This window comes from Schistocerca americana, chromosome 2 (genome assembly GCF_021461395.2).
Source record: "Schistocerca americana isolate TAMUIC-IGC-003095 chromosome 2, iqSchAmer2.1, whole genome shotgun sequence".
Taxonomy (NCBI): Eukaryota; Metazoa; Arthropoda; class Insecta; order Orthoptera; family Acrididae; genus Schistocerca; species Schistocerca americana.
The window spans coordinates 791,256,850-791,278,862 of record NC_060120.1 but is presented as its reverse complement, the minus strand read 5'-3'; the positions used below and the strand labels follow the sequence as shown (position 1 = coordinate 791,278,862).

The 22,013-nt window shown below is 44.1% G+C and overlaps 1 protein-coding gene across 1 annotated transcript in view; it reads left to right on the top strand.

The window, feature by feature from the left end:
• Positions 1-22,013, top strand: part of LOC124595259 (1-phosphatidylinositol 4,5-bisphosphate phosphodiesterase epsilon-1-like) — a 453,437-nt gene that overhangs the window by 142,097 nt on the left and 289,327 nt on the right. Inside the window, exons 2-3 of the mRNA XM_047133927.1 lie at positions 4,339-4,488; positions 21,569-21,667. Coding sequence (XP_046989883.1) covers positions 4,339-4,488; positions 21,569-21,667 — 249 coding nt within the window. The remainder of the gene's footprint in view (positions 1-4,338; positions 4,489-21,568; positions 21,668-22,013) is intronic.

Genomic DNA, 22,013 nt, shown 5'->3' with positions numbered 1-22,013 from the left:
TGAAGGCCGTTGGCCACGGCGTTGTACGTGGTGTGAGGTAATGCTTGAAACTTTTTCGTCTTAGCGTGTACGAAGCAAGAGCTGTAGCACTCCTCCAGAGATACATTTCCGCAACTTCGTGGCGGACGTTCTCCTGATTTGGTAACGGTCATATTTCAAATCTGTACGTAAGTACACTACACACAAAGGTATTTACACACCTTTTTCTAGTATGGAAGCCATTGTGATTCTCCAGTAGAATGTCCTTTTTCTGGAAGGTAGTTGTGCCTACTACCACTCTTCTCTTGATTTCTTTCAGTCATCTGTTGTTTTACACCCAGTTCCACCGAGATAGTGAAATTCGGTTATTTCTTCGAGGTCCTCATTGCCTGTTTTTATATCTGCCTTATCCCCGTGCTCTACCTTGACTACAACCATGACTCTTATCTCCTTGAGATTCCCTAATGCGATACAAGTTTTTCATTGGCTAATAAGCGTCAAATATATCTTATTTAACTTATCCTTTGTTGTTGAAATTACAATGGAGATCGGCTACATCAGAGGGTAAATAATGATCTGTGAATTTGCTACTAACTGCACAATTCCCACTTCTGGTAATCAAAAGCTATATCTCAGAATCGTTGAGTATGGAGCGTACGTTTATACTACATTGTGCAATCAGAAGATCCATCATATCACCTTCCCACAACATCGTCATTATTCTAATTCGTTGTCTGCAGTATTATCGTTCTAAATAATAGATTGATGGATGGAAACACATATTTAACACACTGATTACTTGTGTAAACCGTCAAGCAGTAACATATTTTTTTTTCATTATGAAGATACAGCAAACCGTTCTGGTATCTAAATAAATAAGTAAATTGCAATCGACGATTCTGCTGCAGAGCGTTTTCTTGTGAGACTGGTTTTTTTTTTTTCAAGACTTCGAGGAAGTATTTTGCTCCACGGTGCGCGTCAGACAGCGAAGAATTTGTTTCTTAGACCAGCGACAGTTTTTTACATCTGTGATCGAGAATGGGGAAGCAGGTAGGTCCGGCAAGGAGAGAGAGTGTAATTTTGTTCAGACCAGCACTTGTCTACAACATAAATACGCTACCAAAAGAGAACTTTGTGCGCGTAAGTAGCTCAGAGCACCATAATTAATCTTTCACGTGTCATCTCAGCTGCACGTTGTGTCCATGTAAGAATTTTAGCGGTGAACCGCGAAACCCTGTTCAGAAGCCCGTGAAAATTGGACTTGTTAAGCTTCTTTGCACAGAGGACTCAAGGGTCATTGAAACACTGCGTTAGAGAACAAACTGGATTGTTATTAAATTCTTAAAAGTTGTAATTTAATGACTGAATCGTATGTGACACTGTAAATGAAATAGGTAGACAAGACAGAATTTTTTTGCAGTCACAGAATAAGTTTACATGAGACTCAGCGATCTCATGAGCAACGCATACACGTTCATTCGTTGCCGGTATACATCCTGTATTTGGCAAGAGAGATATTGGGAGCGTGGTAGTACGAATGAAGGACAAATACATCAGTGCCATCTAGGATGCCATACTATCGTTGGAACGCTCAAGACGCGAAATAATGATAAGCACTTGATACGCGTCAAAATATAGTAGGACTGTCGATGAAGATTATCCCTCCGATGCAATCACACCGCCAAATATCCTCTGCTGTGTCGCACACATAGAGTTTTAATTCATCTGTTTCTTCACTTCTCATCAATACAAAGGTTGTTTGCAATTTGACTGGATTGTCTGCGTCAGTAAAGCATAAAAGTTGGTTTACGAGTACTGTAGTATTTAATAACATGCTTATATTTATAGCGAACCCATAAAACATTCAAGAGACCCTTTGAAATATGCCTATGAACATTAGAAGACTAAAGACCCATTAAATAAGTTGTTGAAGATTACATTAAAAAAATTGTTGGGGACTCCTAATTTACGCGAATTTTTATTGAACTGCAATTGACGATCTCTACTATATTCCAGTGTTGTTTCACGTCTTTTTCTAAAATACATGTCACAGATATCGGTCGATATCCTTAGACATTTATGTGATATAAGTCACAGAGCTGTTTATGAATCCATTCCGTCTGAGTTCCCCTACAATATGCATGAAGATGTTTATTGCGCCGTGTGTGTAATATAATTCGATCTTCAGGGAATTTACATCGTGCTCAATCGATTGTTGACGTTGCTTAAGGGTAAGGTGACCTCTCGCGAAACGATGGGAATTCGGATTCGAGCCCCAATGTAGCGTATATTTTTAATAGCCACGGCACGTTCAGAATTCTTTATCTCAGAGAGTTACATCTGCCGTTCCTCATCCTCTCTAGAAATTGATATCACTACCACGGAAACGCCCTTGTGCCTCTATGTGTGTACTTACGTTGAAGATGTGTTACATGTAAGGTGAAGCAAGATGTTTCCGAGTTGAGTTAGTTGGTTCGTTAGCAAAATATTCCGTTGATCATTTGAAAGATTCTTTTATCGAAATGATGTGAAAAGAGTCATTTTACAGGCTATATATACATGACTAGCTTTAACATTAATGTGCACGTTATTTTTCAGTCCCATTCATGCAACTACACTTGAAAACTAGGCTTTGTTCTATAGGATACCAGTTTTTAAATGAAAGGTTCTCCTTGGAATAGAAAGAGTTAGCCAGAATAAATGATCTTAGATTAAATTTAAAACTTACTTTGCTACCTGTCAATCATTTTATGTTATTCGGATAATCATTAAAAGTTTTTGTTGCTGCATATTGAACTCCTTTCTGATCCACTGACAGCTTTAACAATGTGTAATAAAAGTCACATTTTGTTGTAGTGTTGGAGGTGTGGACATCACTATCCTTCTCAAATTGTGAGAGATTGTTTATGAGGAATTTACAACTTGCTATTGTGCAATCATTACCTTCTTTTTAAGTCATGAGTTACCACAGAAAATTATGCCATAAGGACATTTCTGAGTGGAAATATCCAAAACATGTTAGAAGATTGATTCGTTTGTTTCCAAGAGTGGCAATTATACGAAGAGCGGAGCCAACTGAACTTTAAGCAGCTCAGTAATATACTTCAGTTTAAGTTTTCATCGATAGGTAGACCCAAAAAATATGATGCATTCTGCCTTGTTCATTAGCTACATCAGTTGATGGTACAGCTGTTTATTGTACAGAACTGAACATAGTGTGTTTCATCAAAGTATAGGGAGAGTCCATTTTCAGAGACGCCCTTAATAGTTCTTTGAAAAACTTCATTAACAATCTCATTTGTTACTTTCTCTCTAATGAGAGTTATTATAACACTTGTACCGTCTGCATAAAGTACCAATTCTGCTTGGTGAATGTTAAGAGGAAGATCGTTCTCTTGTATAAGGCATCTTTCCGAAGTTGTTTGAATTAATCATCACAACTTTCTGCATTCTGTTTGCGAAGTGTGAGTCAGATCAGTTCTTTGTTAAGTCACCACTTCCATTAAACATAAGTTTTTCTAAGAGACTGGCGTGATCTACCCACTCAAACGCATCGAAAAAATCACAGAAGGTGCCACGTGGTGGTATTTTATTTTTTAAGACCTTTGATATTTGGGTGAACGAATGTAAAAATAGCTTTTTCAATCGTGCAAGACATCTGAAATCAAAATTATAATGTTCTGAGCACATTGTGTCTACTTGATTGTAAGACTATTCTTGAGTACATTACTTTGAAAAATGATGTTAGTAAGGAAAATGGACTGTAATTATTTAAAATTTTCTTATCACCTTTCTTATAAAGGTGTTCAACAGTGGTGTATTTTCAACTGTGTAGAAACATTCTTTGTGCCAGCGGTGCATTACATATATCACAAAGGACATTAGTTCTTATGTTGGAACAACTCTCCAGAATTCTATCTCAAATTCCGTGAACAGCATATCCCATATGGGCTTTTATTTTTATATATGTATATATTTTACAACGTTTGTAATTCTGTTAAATTTAGTGAAGTGTTAGGGCTACCTCTAATAGCTTAAAAATGTTGTTGAATGACATTTTTAATATAGTCTCTTGCTTCTTCAACTGAACCATTAATGCTATTTTAGCAGCTACATTTCGATAGTGATTATGAATAATACTAACAACTTGCGAATTATGTCATTTAGTTTAATTGTGATGGTATCTTGTGCACTGACTGCCTGTCCTGTCTCCCATGTCATGAAGTCTCATATAGTTTTAAGCTCACTATCCGCAGTACTCATTTCTGTCGGGACGTGCAGAAGCTCGAGCGATGTGGAGACGTTTGCGGTGTTGGCGCTGGGCGGAGCACTGAGCGGCGCGCTCGCCTTGTGTTGCAGGAGCAGAAGCGCAAACTCTTCCACACTTCGGTGTACGAGTCGGAGGTGCAGCTGAAGAAGCTCTACATCCAGACGTGTCGACGGCTTCCTGCGCACGGCTGCAAGGTCTACCAGGTCAAGGAGCTGCTGCGGGGGAAGACCAAAAAGAAGGTGCGTGCACGCTCTCTGCTCTCATAGTGCTTACCTCTAAAGAGCATAGCTTACAGAGGCGCAGTCCTCCGCGGCCGCTGTGTTTCATTAATATCTGGAGTCACGCTTGCGTCTTCCGCTGTAACTATTGTTTATTTTCCACATTTGGGCAAGTTCGGCTGCTATACCATTGTCGCCGGCCGCAGTGGCCGCGCGGTTGTAGGCGCTCCAGTTCGGAGCCGCGCTGCTGCTACGGTCGCAAGTTCGAATCCTGCCTCGGGCATGGATGTGTGTGATGTCCTTAGGTTAGTTAGGTTTAAGTAGTTCTCAGTTCTAGGGGACTGATGACCACAGCAGTTGAGTCCCATAGTGCTCAGAGCCATTTGAACCATATACCATTGTCAAGCGCCAGTTGACGTACGGTACACCAAGGACAGTACACCAAGCACAGCATATTTTTTCATTTACTGGTTTATTTAATCTGCCAAGATCAGGGGCATATGGCCCCCTCTTTTACAGTCAAACATTTTACGTATTTTACCTTGCATACACTTCCTGGCAGGAAAGAAGAAGCGTCCAGAAGACATGGTCGGATGTCAGTGTAACATCATACATACACTATGTGATCAAAAGTATCAGGACACCCCCAAAACATACGTTTTTCATATTAGGTGCATTGCGCTGCCACCTACTGCCAGGTACTCCATATCAGCGACCTGAGTAGTCATTAGACATCGTGAGAGAGCAGAACGGGGCGCTCCGCGGAACCCACGCACTTCGAACGTGGTCAGGTGATTGGATGTCACTTGTGTCATAAGCCTGTATGCGAGATTTCCACACTGCTAAATATCCCTAGGCAACTGTTTCCGATGTGATAGTGAAGTGGAAACTTGAAGGGACACGTGCAGCACAATAGCGTACACGTCGACCTCGTCTCTTGATTGACAGAGACCACCGACAGTTGAAGAGGGTCGTAATGTGTAATAGCCAGACATCTATCCACAACAACACACAGGAATTCCTTACTGCGTCAGGATCCACTGCAAGTACTATGACAGTTAGGCAGGAGGTGAGAAAACTTGGATTTCATGGCCGAGTGGCTGCTCATAAGCCACACATCACGCCGGTAAATGCCAAACGACGCCTCTCTTGGTGTAAGCAGCGTAAACATTGGACGATTGAACAGTGGAAACACGTTGTGTGGAGTGACAAATCGCGGTACACAATGTGGCGATCCGGTGGCAGGGTGTGGGTATGGCGAATGCCTGGTGAACCTCATGTGCCAGCTTGGGTAGTGCCGACAGTAAAATTCGGAGGCGGTGGTGTTATGGTGTGGTCGTGTTTTTCATGGAGAGGACTTGCACCCCTTGTTGGTTTTGTGGTACTATCAAAGCACAGGCCTACATTGATGTTTTAATCACCTTCTTGCTTCCCACTGTTGAAGAGCAGTTCAGGGATGGCGATTGCATCTTTCAACACGATCGAGTACCTGTTTATAATGCACGGCCTGTGGCGGAATGGTTAAACGACAACAACATCTCTGTAATGGAGTGGCCTACACAGAGTCCTGACCTGAATCCTATAGAGCACCTTTGGGATGTTTCGGAACGCCAACTTTGTGCCAGGCCTCACCGACCAGCATCGATACCTCTCCTCAGCGCAGCACTCCGTGAAGAATGGGCTGCCATTTCCCAAGAAACCTTCCAGCACCTGTTTGAACATATGCCTGCGAGAGTGGAAGCTGGCATCAAGGCCAAGGTTGGGCCAACACCATATTGAATTCCAGCATTACCGGTGGAGGGCGCCACGAACTTGTAAGTCATTTTCAACAAGGTAGCCGTATACTTTTGTTCACATAGTGTATGTAAATGATTAGAGTTGCAATTCTTTGTGACAGATAGATATGCTACCAGAGCGCCGTAGTGTTCTTCGTGTTTACCGCCTTCAACAAGGCTGGAAGAGTATATCAAGGGTTCAGTTATCACTATGAATGACTCGGAGATATCATGTACATTTGTGAGACAGCATAATCAGCGTCTAACAGAATTTGAGTCTCCATTTGGCTAGCTGGTCGAATCGTGCACATCCTCATCTGTGCGGCATTCGGATGTAACAAGAGCCTGATGTTGGACTGTATGGGAACGCAAGGGCAGACGTGCTCGTCATCAAGGCTCCAGTCAATCACCTCTGACGGCCACAAGGGAATCGCCGTATTGTGCACCGAGCACATCGTAACAATCTTAACGTCAGCGCCAGCCGGCCAAGAATAAGTAGCGCACTCTCTGCCACATTCTGTCTCATCCCGCACCATTGCTCGGAGACCAGAAACAGCCGGTCTAGAGGAGTGCCGTACCATCCGTAGGCTGCCATCGACACCAAAACACAAACGTCTGCGTTTTGAGTGGTGTCGTGACTAGGAAGCATTCCTCACTACTGATGAATGAGCTCGCACTGAGTTCAGGAATGAATTGCGGTTTGCATACCCAGGATGATCATCTCCGTCCGATGTTCCCAGAGTCTAAGGCAGCAATGCAGTGTTACTCCTGGAGTCATGGTATTGGGATCCATTGGTTAGGACATCAGGTCAAGGCTGGAGTGATTGAAGAAACTCTGGTACGTCATCTGTTACCACTGCTGTGGTAGAGTCCCCTTGTCAGTTTTCAACAGGACAATTCTCGTCAGCACATGGAACATGTCCGTATAAACTGTCTGCGTTATGTTGATGTACTCCCGTCGCCCGCAAGACATCCCAGATCTGTGTCTGACAGAAAATGCGTGGGAGCATCTCGGGAGTCAATTCCGTTCCAGTGTCAGTGTTCAGGATAAGGACGATCGATTTACAACAGTTGTGGATTAGCTTGCCTGAGGAGACTATACTACGGCTCTATCACACACTTCCAGACCGAATCAGTGCACGCGTCCAGGACAGAGAAGGGCAATGACACACTGATAGGTGGTCTCATAGTGCATAGTTCTTTGTAAATATGTTAAATTTGACTCGTCATTGTAATCACTGAAATAACATCACAAACCATCTCGACCCATGAAGTTAAACTCCGTTTCCTTCCCCCCTTCTGGGTGCTTCACTTTTGTATCAAGCAATGAGTTTAACACATTAACTCGTTACTTAAGTAACCAGACGTTTGAATCTGTTTTATACATTGGAATTCTACTCTCTAAAGTATTGGGGAGCGTGTGGGAGAGTTTACTGGTTTCCTACTTTTGCTATTATGAAATTGCAGCTCCTGGTTCAATGTTAAGCGATATATGGTTTACATGAGAGCTTTATTTAACCTGCCATGATTAGGATCATCAGTCCATCTATTACCCCTAAGCAGGGATTCTACGTATTGTACTTTATATACACTGAGGTGACACAGTCAAAAGACAACGATATGAAGTTTTACAGATTGTGGTAGTATCGCGTGCACAAGGTATAAAAGGCCAGAGCATTGGCGGAACTGTCATTTGTGCTTAGGTGATTCAAGTGAAAAGGTTTCCGACGTAATTGTGACGGGAATTAACAGACTTCGAAGGCAGAATGATAGTTGGAGTTAGACGAATGGGACATTCAGTTTGAAAATTGTTAGGGAATTCAGTATTCCGAGATCCACAGTGTGAGGAGTGTGCCGAGAATACCAAATTTCAGGCAATTCCTCTCCACACGGACAACGCAGTGGCCGACAGCCTTCAGTTAACGAGCGAGAGCAGAGGCTTTTGCGCAGAGTTGTTAGTGCTAAGTGACAATTTCTACGCTAGATTTGAGACAAAACATGAAAATTCTGGAGGGAATTATTATGGGACTATTTGTTGAAGGTTTCAGCTCAGAATAATAGTTTTCTGTATTTCGAGCAGCACTTGACTATATCATGAAAAGGACATAAAATAGAACATATAAAACATGAAATATTATGTATCGAAGGAGATTATAAGCGGTTAATATGCCAAGAACCTAGCAGACCACAGTGGGCTCTTGTACACACGAAAGAAGGAGAGAAATTGAAAGAGAGATATGCAGAAAGACAGAGAGTAATATTAGGACGCAGCGTTTGTGTTTACTTCCAGGACGAGTGAGAGATAATTAGGCAGGGGCCTCAGGCAAAACTATTATAAACGCCTGGGCTGGAGGCACAGTCATTTGTTCGCGAAAGTTTCGTGCCAGCGTACGTAGAAACTGCGCTGTACACTTGTGAATGAATTCGTATAGAATGAGGCTCAACAGTGAAACATATTTCTTTGTGAAGGAAAACGTTACGAAATTAATATTAACAAATCTTATTGAAATAGTAAAGACGGATAAAAATAGAAGTAATATTTCCTTTCACACTCCAAGAAATTCGTTATTGATTTCCTTAACACTGGTCATGAACTCATATAGAACGCAGCCATGACCAGAACTCCAAGCCGGCCGTGGTGGCCGAGCGGTTCTAGGCGCTTCAGTCTGGAACCACGCGACCGCTACGGTCGCAGGTTCGAATCCTGCCTAGGGCATGGATGTGTGTGATGTCCTTGGGTTAGTTAGGTTTAAGTAGTTCTAAGTTCTAGGGGACTGTTGACCTCAGTCCCATAGTGCTCAGAGCCATTTGAACCAGAACTCCAAACAAAAGTTGACGCTCTACTCCAAACAAAAGTTGTCGCTCTCTTCTTTCAGGCGTTTATACTCGACAGAAAGGTGAGAAATAGCTATGAAGAATCTGCTTATTTGATCGTCCGCCTGGATAGCCAAGCGCGTTAAAGCGCCCGCTTCCGGGGACACGGGAAGGCGCGCTGGCCCTGGATCGAATACCCCCGGTATGCTCTCCAGACTACATGTAGTTTTTACGGATTTTCCAAATCCCACTAGGTGAATATCGGACTGGTACGCACTTCCAGTCTCAGTTAAACTATCCGTAAACATTTCAAAGACGTCCTCACACTTGACCGTGAGAATACCAGACTCAGACAGCTGGGATAAAGGAATTCTGTCCCAGATGAGGGGGACGGGAAGAGACACGAAGAGCTTCCGGCTACCTACTACCACAAACAAAACCAAAATAACATGACGACGCTGTGGAGACAAGGGATAAGACAAAATGACGCTCACCTGAAGATGGTTGACTGGTTGCCAACACTGGTTGGCAAGCAGCCGACGTAAATCGGCTGCAATCCCGAAAGTTCATGGAATAAATTTTACACAGAGAAAATTTCAAGAATAACAAGGTGAAGAACGCTTATTTAATATGAGGTAACTCTTGCACTCTTCTTCTTCCTCTTTAATCAAGCAGCAGAAAGCTCCAACCCAGGTGTTTAGTTTTACCTCTGCTGAATATATTTCACCCCTCCCAACAGTTAAAGAATAATTCGCGTGGACACATATTCGTGAAGCAGTTTTTGTACTTGATTCCACCATCTGGGTTCTAAAAATCTTTTCACTTAAACCTCAGATTTTCGGTTAGCTTCCTGACATCTTCTGCTCCGACGAATGATATGAAACACCCCATAATTTGAAATGGTTAAACTGTTCGTTGGTGCTGGTTTCGAGGACTGTTTTATTAATGATATTATAACTGATGCTACTATTCCTTTAGGTTTTGATGTTTTATGTTATGATATGTTTCCAATTTTGATAACTCTCGTTTTAAAGTAACTTCCCGAACTGGTAATTTGATCGTCGCCGAAACTGATGGCGGTTATAAATTTATCTGAACCAAATCACCTGTTGAAACGTAAACATGTTTGATCAAGCTCTCCAAAATATGTGATGCATATCCGACATCCTGTTGTTTGGTATAAATATTTCTTTTTTGCAACATCTTGCTTCCCTTTTATATACTTTTTTTCTATGTATCTTATAATAGTTATACAAAATTCAATGGGAAGCTTCTTACGTGCTATCCGACGTTCGTTTTCTGTTATTTTGGCAAATACCTCTACGTACTCTAAACAAAAATGCGTTGTTGTTGTTGTTGTTGTTGTTGAACGCGTATGTTTTTCCAGGGATTTGTGTTAGAAGAAAAGATTATTCTGGCAAAATCTATACCTTAGAATGCCCCTCCGTTCTTCATGGGTTATCATTCTGATTATGTGGGTCTTTCTGCGCATTATCATCTTGACGAATAGTTTTCATTATTTATTGAGTAGGCTTACATCTCTTTATGGAAGAGCATAGAAGTGCTCTATGGGTGTAGCACCACATTTCAAAAATTCATATCCTCTTGTCTCCTCTATTTATAATTCACGTTTCACCCCTGTAGAAGACTGCACTCCAGACAAGTATCTTCAGAAAATATTTCCTAACACCTAAATTTATATTCGGTGTTAATAAATTTCTCTTTCTTAGAAATGCTTTACCTGCAGTTGCCAGTCTGCATCGTCTGATTTAATTCGAATACATTTCATTATTCTTGTTTTACTTTTTTGATGTTCATCTTGTAATCTCTTTGCAAGACGCCATCAACGCCGTACAACTGCTCTTCCAAGACTTTTGCCGTCTCTGGCAGAATTATGTATTTATCGGCAAATCACAAAGTTTTAATTTCCTCTCCCTGAATATTAACTTCCTTTCCAAATTTCATGTTGGTTTCCTCTATTGCTTGCTGCAAGTGCAGATTGAACAGCATCGGCGATAGGCTACAACCCTGTCTCGCTCATTTCTCAACGATGTCGCTTCCATTTTATGCCCTTGGACTCATACAATGGCAGTCCGGTTTCTGTACAAGCTATGTTAAGCCATGCTAACGACAGAATTTTAAAGAGAGCATTCCACTCAACATTGCCAAAAGCTTTCAAATGGTTTCTCTAAATCGATAAATGCTATAAACGTAGATTTATCTTTCTTCGACTTATCTTCTAAGTCCTGTGGTAAGTATTGCCTCTTGTATTTCTACATTTATCTTGAAACCAAACCGATCCTCTTCGAGGTTTATCCGTGATCCTCTAAATAATTCATTTCAGTATTTTGCAGGTATGACTTACTAAGCTGTTGATACGTTACTATTCAAACTTTTAGGAATTTTGAGTTGGTACCTTCTTCTGGAGTCCTGACAGTATTTCGCTAGTTTCATTTATCTTGCGTGCCAGTTGGAATAGTTTTCAAAGGATCTCAATATTTCTGAGGGAATGCCGCCTACTCCGGGAACCTTATTCTGACTTTTGGTGCTCGTCAAATGCTTCTCGCACCAACGTGTATTTAACATGAACCTGGACAATAAAGTCAGTTTACGGAAAATCTTAAAGGAGTGGATTTAGTATCCTAATTCATCTCTCTCTAGTGAGAAACATTACTCTTCCTGGACTGGAGTGTGTGAATCTGGCAATTAGTGCGAGAGATCGGTCCCATTGCCCTACTTTTCGGGTATGCCACGACAACGGAGCAGGCAGACAGCAAACTGATGTCCCGAGCAAACACTGGAAACACAGCTGCTGCGTCCTCTGACAGCAGGTAATTCAGAGGATCGATGCCACCAAATTAACACCGAGCCGGCGGCTCTCTGGAGTATTACCTGCCGCTGGGCCGTGTCCCATGCACGCACACCGCACTGGGCTCCTAGAATTGCCATAAAATTATGTAACGCACGTTCCGTTGGTCACTGTTGCTTACAACGTCTTTAAGTCATCTTACTGCCCTCGCGAACAATGTACAAGGTTGTTCAAGGAAACTAGGCACAAATTTGTACCAAGGGACTTCAAATATTAAGGTACGCATTATTATGGCTGGCTAAATAACTTATTGAATGCTGTACTACGTTTCAGAGTGATACGGATACATGACACTGTTTTTCAACATGGCCATCTACTCTGTAAACAACGGTATCTACCAATCGTTTAATTCCTCGGCGATAGAAATCCGCTGGTTGGTCACGGATCCACTCGAGAACCGCCGTGTGGACGTCGTCATCCTTGGAAAATCTCTTTCGCCGAAGATGTTCTTTGAGCTTGCCGTAAAGATGCACGGCTCAGTCGTAATAACGAGAACACAGCATGTTTTCGATGTCAACGCACAGTAACCATACATAGATGGCAAGTGTTAGCACTAGCAGTGAAGTATATACACTGAAGCACCAAGGAAAACTGGTGTAGGAATGCGTATTCAAATACAGAGATATGTGAGCAGGCAGAATATGGCGCTGCGGTAGCCAGCGCCTACTATACATAAAACAACAAGTGTCTGGTGCAGTTTTTAGACCGGTTACTGCTGCTACAATGGTAGCTTATCAAAATTTAAGTCAGTTTGAACGTGGTGTTATAGTCGGCGCACGAGCGATGGGATACAGCATCTCCCTAGGTAGCGATGGCGTGGAGATTTTCCGGTACGACCATTTCATGAGTGTACCTTGAATATCAGGAATCCGGTAAAACATAAAATATCCGACATCACTGTGGCCGGAAAAAGATCCTGCAAGAACGGGGCCAACGACGACTGAAGAGAATCGTTCAGCGTGACAGAAGTGCAACCCTTCCGCAAATTGCTGTGGATTTCAATGCTGGGCCTTCAACAAGTGTCAGCGTGCGACCCATTCTACGAAACATCATCGATATGAACTTTCGGAGGCGAAGACCCACTCGTGTACCCTTGATGACTGCACGACACAAAGCTTTACGCCTCGCCTGGGACCTTTAACACCGATATTGGACTGTTGACGGCTGGAAACACGTTGCCTGGTCGGACGAGTCTCGTTTCAAATTGTATCGAGCGGATGGATGTGTACGAGTATGGAAACAACCTCATGAATCAACGTCAGCAGTGGCATGTTCAAGCTGTTGGAGGGTCTCCAATGGTGAGGGGCGTGTGCAGTTGAAGTGATAATCGACCCCTCACATGTCTAGGTACGACTGTGACAGGTGACACGTATTTAAGCGCCGGCTGGAGTGGCCGAGCGGTTCTAGGCGCTACAGTCTGGAACCGCGCGACCGCTACGGTCGCAGGTTCGAATCCTGACTCTGGCATGGATTGTATGATGTCCTTAGGTTAGTTAGGTTTAAGTGGTTCTAAGTTCTAGGGGACTGATGACCTCAGAAGTTAAGTCCCATAGTGCTCAGAGCCATTTGAACCATTTGAGCGGATTTAAACATCCATTCATGTCCATTGTGCATTCCGACGGACTTCGACAATTCCAGCAGGGCAATGCGACACCCCACGCAATGCGACGTCAAGAATGGCTACAGAGTGGCTCCAGGAACACTATTCTGAGTTTAAACACTTCCGCTGGCTACCAAACTCCCCAGACATGAGCATTATTGAGCATATCTGGGATGCCTTGGAACGTGCTGTTCAGAGGAGATCTCCACCTCCTCGTACTCTTACGGATTTATGGACAGCCTTTCAGGATTCATGGTGGTAGTCCCCTCCAGCACTACTTCAGACATTAGTCGAGTCCATGCGACGTCGTATTGCTGCACTACTGCGTGCTCTCGGGGGCCCTACACGATATTAGGCAGTTGTACCAGTTTCTTTGGCTCTTCGCTGTGTTTAGCGCGTCGGAGGGACACGGAAAACAGTGCAGTCGTTGTCGCAATGCGGAAACGGGGCGATTTATCTGATGTCCAAAGGGGCATGACCATTGCCTTCTGGGCCAAAGGTAGAAGCATTTACGAAACAGCAGTTTGTGAACGGTTCGTGTGCCTCAGTAGTTAAACATACCGACATGGCAAAACGGCGCTATCAAAAACCGGCTCCGAGGCAACTGTGTTGCACCATGAGCCGTAGATGACAGGTGTAAACGACAGCTGCGTCCACGGGTGAATAGACGTGCAACTAATGAGCATCTGACCGCCCACATGAACCAAGGGGCTACCGACAGTGTCTTCTCAGCGATCGTTCGGCGAAGGTTGCGTACGTGCCTCCACAGCAGGCGCCTGGTTCATGCACCCATGCTGGATGCTGTTCAGCTGCGACGAAGGCTGGAATTTGCAGGCCAATACTGTAACTGGACGTCCTCTGAGTGGCAAAAGGTGGCCTTTACAGATGAGTCACGTTTTATGCTCCTTCGACAAATGGTTGTTGGCGTGTACAGTGTGAAAAGTGTGGAAGCAAACATCCTGCAGCAAACGTAACGTCGGAAGATTCCAGGCCAGAGGAGAGAGTGTCATAGTCTGGGGAATGTTTAGTGGCGTTGCCTGCGTGATGGATTAACACAAGTACGTATCTAGAGTTGGGGACCGTGCCCACCTGTACATGCAGTTCGTTTTTCCTCGGGAGGATAGCATCTACCAGTAGGAATGCATCGCAGTGTGAAGAGCACCAGAATGAGTTTACCGTACTCCCCCGGCCTCCAAACTTCCCGGATATAAACCTGATCGAAAATCTGTGAAATCACCCCGATCGGGCAGTTCGCGCCATGCATCCTCAACCGAAGAACCTACCGCGGCTGGCCACGGCACTAGAGCCGGCATGGCTGCAAGAAGTGTTATTCAATCTTTTGACAGGTGGTCACGTTAATATGACTAGACAGTGTAGAGATTGCATGTTGCAAGGCGTGAATTGGATGGCGGATGCTACTGAACCTTCCATCGAAAACGCAAAGCAGAGACTGCATAAGCGCCCCGTGCGTTCTGTTGCATTGTCATGTAGGGGTACAATAACCAACTCCGTCCGAACTGGTATCGGAAGACCGAAAGGTACTGACCTACCGCCGTGTCAACCTCAGCCTATAGGCATCACTGGATGCGGTTATGGAGGGTCGTGTAGTCAGCACACCACTCTCCCGGCCGTTGTCAGTTTTCGTGACCGGAGCCGCTACTTCTCAGTCAAGTAGCTCCCCAATTTGCCTTACAAGGGCTGAATACATCCCGCCTGCCAACAGCAATCGGCAGACCGGACGGTCACCCGTCCAAATGCTAGCCCTTCCTGACATTGCTTAACTTCGGTGACCTGACAGGAACCGGTGTTATCACTGCGGCAAGGCCGTTGGCCCGTAAGAGTACAGTGCCTTATCTTAACTCTCCACGCCTCTTGCTCTCCACGGCTTTGCGCAGCGATGTCAGTGTTGCACAGTACCCAGTAGGCATTAATGGTTGTCTCCGCTGCCACAAACTCGCCGTACACAAATTCTTCACAGTCAAAGAAAATAGTGGCCAAGTCTTGTTCTGTTCGTATCGTATCTTTGCAGTTCTGTCGCTGAGGAGAGTCTACATTCCATAGACCACCCCTTTTTGCAGGTGTGAAATGAAGAACTCATCCCTTCTCGCCCGTAATAAAGCGGCGTAAGAAATAATTCCCTTCCAACCCCAAGAAATTCCAGAGACGCCTTACATCTTGCGACTTTGTCTGAAGGTCGCGGAACCCAGCGTGAGTATACTACAGACGATATCGGACGATAAAATGACCGCTGTCTATTGAGGTGCGCATCTGCTGAGCAATGCCAGCGATGATCAGTCTGCGATTGCTGCCAATCGTTCGCGCTATTGCCTGGTCGTTGATGTCGGTGGTCGATGTAGATGGCCTTGCTTACCAGCATCATCCACATCTGTGCGGCCTTGGCCAAATTGTAGGCATCGTTTCAATGCATTTGTTCCATATCCCGCAGAATTTCATGTTGAATTAGTGTGCAATTTAGATATTTTGCCCACAAGAATCGCACTGTCCCACGTACTACGGCTTTGGATTACGTTTATAGTTTCCGTGCCATTTCACTCACATACTTTGGCGCACCAGTTATCCGCACTAAAGTAGAACTATGTCTGCAAGAAGTTTGGAACATGTACTATCTGCTCACAATGCAGCACTCTTATTGCGTAATGGTCTTAGTGTGGGAAAAATGTGTAACTTCCTTTCTGAAGTCCCTACTACATAATTATCATACTATAGGCTATACAGAGTGTCAATAGAGATTGCTTAAAAGGCCAGTAATTTTATTCGGAATTAGGAGTGTGTAAAACAGTTCTATATGCACTGCGGTGCCGAAGAAGGTGTCTGCCAGCTTTCAACGGTGCGACGATAGCAACAGCACCCGATTGCTACAGACACCGTCATTAATTATGCCCGTGATGGTTCAGTTTAGGAACTGTGACTGTGTGGATGATATTGGATATTTTTCTACTACCAGTCACGTATATCTATTCTTTGTTTAACATTCTGCAACGAGTTTCAAACATACTTTGCTCATCATCAGGCATTTATGGACACATATAAATCTCAATAACTTATTGGCCATACTTGCTACGTTTGGAAACCGTGACTGTGTGGAATAATTACTTGTTTACATTTTTCGCTACCAGTGACAACCAACAGAAAATACGAAAAAAGCAATTGTATAAATGTTACTTAAAGATAAAAATGTGTTAATCCAAATCCGCATATAATACTGTTTTGTTCATCATTCTGCTGCTGGAATTGCTATTGCAATATTTGGGGGGGGGGGGGGGGGGAGGGGGGGCGGAAGTGGTGTCTTCTACTGTCGTGGAGTTGTGCCCCGTCGGTTGTTGTGATTGATAACACAGCCCATGTGGAATGCAGGTAGTTTTACATCAGTTGTTATGGTGCGATAATCGTGTGATGCATTTTTTAAACGTCAGTTGTTCACTTACGGATTTGGCATCCCAACGTTTCTTTCACATCGTTGGTTCATTGGCGGAGCTGTTACGAAACATTATCCTTTTGCACTGGTTAGGCTTTCATAAACCTGATGTAATTCACTGCGCAGATGTTCACATATAGATATAAACAGTATATATTTAATACAGTATGGCAGTCATGTAGTCTGTGGGTAAGTATCTACTATCGTTCCTTTACAGCGATAATCACGATACTGACATTTCAGTTGTTTTTCCCACCTGGCACACTTTAAATATATTGTATTGGAATTGGCTTATGGCTACAGAAGAATTTTTAGTTTTTAATTCAGTTATCTCATAAAATATTATCTCCATTTTTTGTATTGAATGAACATTTCCATTCCTTCCATGATAGCCGTTCTTTCGCTTGTTCCGAGTTGCTACAAAATTTCAATGTTTTCTTCTGTTTTTAGAGCCCACACATTTCCACTTCAACATACAGAAATCCAAAAAGAAATAGAAACCATAATATTTACTTCATTAATGTAATGTAGCAACAGATAAAAAAACTGAAAAAACAACAACCAACTCCACACACGTCAGACAGCAGTCCCGCATTGAATACGTTGAAATGTCGTGTTCTGGTGTAATGTCTGATAATTTAGCAAGGTTATTCAAAAAGACAGGTGCAAAAATCAGCTCCAGCACCGCAAGCAACCTAAACAGCCAACTTATGCACAGTACAAAACCATCAGATATAGATGTTGACGAATCTGTCATTTACAAAATTACCTGTAGCCATTGCAACAACTGTCACATAGACCGCATTGGTAGAAATGTCACATTTCTATTTAAAGAACATTTAAACTGCTACAGACTGGGAAACTGTAACAAATCAGCAATAGCATCACACATTAAGGATACAAGCTACCCTTCAAAAATCGAAGACAACATTAAAATTTTACACAAGATGGAAAAAAGTTAAAAGAATAGAGGTCATGGAAGAAATGGAAATATTCATTCACAATACAAAAAATGAAGGCAATATTTTTAATGAGCTAACTGAATTTAAGAACAGAAAATTCTGCAAACAGCTTAAGGCAGTTGTAATCCAATAGATTTAAGATGTGCCTGTGTGAAACAACTGTCAGTATCGCGAATGTCGCTGTAAAGAAGCGACAGTCGATATTTATCGACGCACTGTAAGACCGCCATGTTATATTAAGTATATACAGTTTACATCTATGTGTCAGTTCTGTGGAGTGAATTACGTCCAATTCAGTGTCAGACTAAGCAGTGCAATAGTGTGAAGTTATGACCACATTATGACCAACACCTATTATGAGTATAAACGTGTCCATGCGATAGCAGCGTCTTCTGTCGAGGAATGACTGCTGGTCAGACACACACACGTTGCATGTAATATCAGTGAGCGTGCTGTCCGTGTGTAGAATGGGGAAGGCGCGCGATCAGTTTGTTTGGCCAGGGCCAGATTGTGACTGCCCGGAGGCTCCGTACGAGCATTTCGGAAACTGCACCACTTGCCAGGAGTTCGAGGAGTGCTGTGGCAAATATCTTCAACAAGTGTCGAAACCAAGGTGAAACCACGTCCATACCTCGTGGGGTCGGGCGGCCACCCCTCATTACAGATGTCGGACGTCGTAGGCTGGGCAGATTGGTGTAACAGGACAGGCGGCGAACTGTGGCGAAAGTAACATCGGACTTTAGTTCTGGGCATATACATCTACGTATATACTCCGCTTGCCACCAAGCGGTGTGTGGCGGAGGGCACAATTCACGCCAAAGTCATATTCCCCCACCCCCACTTTTCCACTCGCGGATCGCGCGGGGGAAAAACGACTGTCTGAACGCCTCAGTACGAGCTCTAATTTACCTTATCTTTGAATGGTGATCATTGCACGGTTTTAAAGTTGGTGGTAATAATATATACTCTACATCCTCGGCGAAGATTGGATTTCGGAATTTAGTGAGCAGCCCCTTCCGTTTAGCGCGTCGTCTGTCTGCAAGTGTGTCCCACTTAAACTTTCTATGAGATTTGTAACGCTTTCGCGACGGCTAAATGTACCAGTCACGAATCTTGCCGCTCTTCTTTGGACCTCCTCAGTCTCTTGAAGCCCGCATCTCGTGGTCGTGCGGTAGCGTTCTCGCTTCCCATGCCCGGGTTCCCGGGTTCGATTCCCGGCGGGGTCAGGGATTTTCTCTGCCTCGTGATGGCTGGGTGTTGTGTGCTGTCCTTCGGTTAGTTAGGTTTAAGTAGTTCTAAGTTCTAGGGGACTGATGACCATGGATGTTAAGTCCCATAGTGCTGAGAGCCATCCATCCAATCTCTTGAATCAGACCCAGCTGGTAAGGGTCCCGTACAGACGAACAATACTCTAAGACTGGACGAACTAACGTATTGTAAGCAATTTTCTTTGTTGAAGCACTGCATCGATTCAGGATTCTACCAATAAACCGCAATCTAGAGTTCGCCTTGCCCGTTACTTGCGTAATCTAGTTATTCCATTTGATATCATTTCGAATAGTCACACCGTGGTACTTGACGGATGTTACCGCTTCTAAAAACTGGGCACTTATTTTGTACTCCTACATTACTGGAGATTTTCGCCTTGTTATAAGCAGTAGGTTACACTTACTAATATTGAGAGACAACTGCCAGTCATTACACCACTCATTTATTTTCTGCAATTCCTCATTGATTTGTTCAAAACTTTCGTGTGATACTACTTTCCTGTAGACTACAGCATCATCGGCAAACAATCTAATGCCGCTGTCAATACCATCAACCATTTTGTGAACTATCAGTCCTCATCCCTAAACTGGTGGGGAAGGGCGGCAGACTTTAGTACATTATGAACTGCTCTGCATGTGGGGACAGCCTTCGTCCCCGCCCTTGAGATTTCCTGTTGATTTTTCGTCAGGGCGCTGATGACCGTGATGTCCAGCGCCCCCTCAACCTCATCATCATCATCAATACCATCAACGAGATCGTTTATGCAAAGAGTAAAAGTGTGACTGAACACGCAAGCCACCAAATGCTCCTAACGATGGGCCTCCGCAGCCCATGCAAGTGGCAGTGTTAACACCTCGAATCGACAACTACGACTTCAGTGGGCACTTAACCATCGCCACTGGACTTTCGCGCAGTGGCAGACCGTTGCATCGTCTGATGTACCCCGATACTACCTTCGTCAGGCCTACAGGAGGGCACGAATCATTCGCTATCTGGGGGGAACAGCTCCGTAACACCTGTACTGCGGGACGGAGACACGCTGGCAATGGCTCCGTTACGTCCTGTGGAACATTCACATTGGCATCCATGGTTCCGGTGGAGCTTGTGCAAAGCACCACAATGGCCAAGGAGTATCGTACGCTGCTTGCAGAAAAGTGCACCCCTTAATGACGGTCATGTTTCCCGACGGCAGTGGCATTTTTGCACAAGATAAAGCGCCATGTCACAAGACCAGCAGTGTTATAGAGTGGTTCAAGGAACACCAGTTGATGTACTTGAACCCGTTCGAACGCATCTGGGATTTGACTGAACGTGAGGTCAGAGCTCATCGCCCCACTCCCCGGAATTTATGGGGATTAGCTGACTGGTGTATGTAGAAGTGGTGACAATTCCTTCCAGCGACCTACCAAGGCTCATTGCTTCCATGCCACGACGCATCGCCACTGTTATCCATCCCAAAGATACACATAATGGCTATTAGGTAGTTGGCCATAATGTTCTGGCTGATCAGTGAATGAAAAGTGTATCACACGATTACCGCACCATAATAACTGATGCAAAACTACTTGCTTCCCACACAAGCTGTGGCATCAGTCACAACAGAAAACGAGGCACAACTCCACATCAGCAGAAGACACCACTGGGCATCCGTTTGTAAGCACCCACTGCCCCCCCTCCGCCCAATACCACAATAGGCATTCCAGTAGCAAGGAGTGAACAAAACAGTATTCTGTATTAATTTAGATAATGACATCATATTTTTAAGTAACGTATATCTGCAGGCATGAACGCCTGACGATGAGCGAAACATTGATGGAACGCTTGCAGTATATCAAACATGAAATAAATAAATGTGACTGGTAGCAGAACAATACAAATAATTAGACGATGGCTAATTGCGCTCTACTTTTGAAGATATGCACGTAACGCCTCTGCCTGCGAGTACGCGGGAAAGAAATTTTACTTGAATCAGTACCGAGCCAGGGTGTGCGTATCAGACCTTACATCCCCTCAACCCCAGCCCTCTTCCCACCACCTGTGCCGTTTCCCATCTTGAAAATGTCCCTCGCAAATGAGGACAATCGTTCCACCACGACGTAAGAGGGCGGAATATATCTATGCTGCTGCCATTTGCAAACGTTACATTTTACAACTAACCTACAGTGTACCATACAACTGAATCCTCGTCTTAAAATCTGGAATTCTGCCCGTGTTAGTTGGTTAATTCGGTGTAACATTCATTACGTAATACCGCGAGTTGTATTCCCGCACCCTGCGGCGATGTACGTGTGCTTGTGACGTAAGCGTCATTGTGCGCTCGGCTGGGCGGCGCGTTGACGGGTGTTTGACACCTTTAACCCCGGCTGTCTGTTTCAGGCGGCTAGACTCTTGGGCCTGGGACCCGAGAAGATCGTCCTGCTGGACAACAAGACCCGCATCCTCGCCAAGTCGCAGAACACTGCGGATCTTCTCCAGGTAAGGATCTTTTCCTCCATATAAACAGACGCGAGTGTGGGTTACACGTGCCGATACCGGGCGTCGCCTTTGACCTGTGACGTAATGGAGTTGTAGCACGAGATGTCCGCAAACAGAGATAAAACACAATATAGACGATATTTGCTTCTCTTCCACATTACCCCCATTGCGCTGTGCCGGGCGGTTCTAGGCACTACAGTCTGGAGCCGCCCGACCGCTACGTTCGCAGGTTCGAATCCTGCCTCGGGCATGGATGTGTGTAACGTCCTTAGATTAGTTAGTTTTAAGTAGTTCTAAGTTCTAGGGGCATGATGGCCTCAGAAGTTAAGTCCCGTAGTGCTCATAA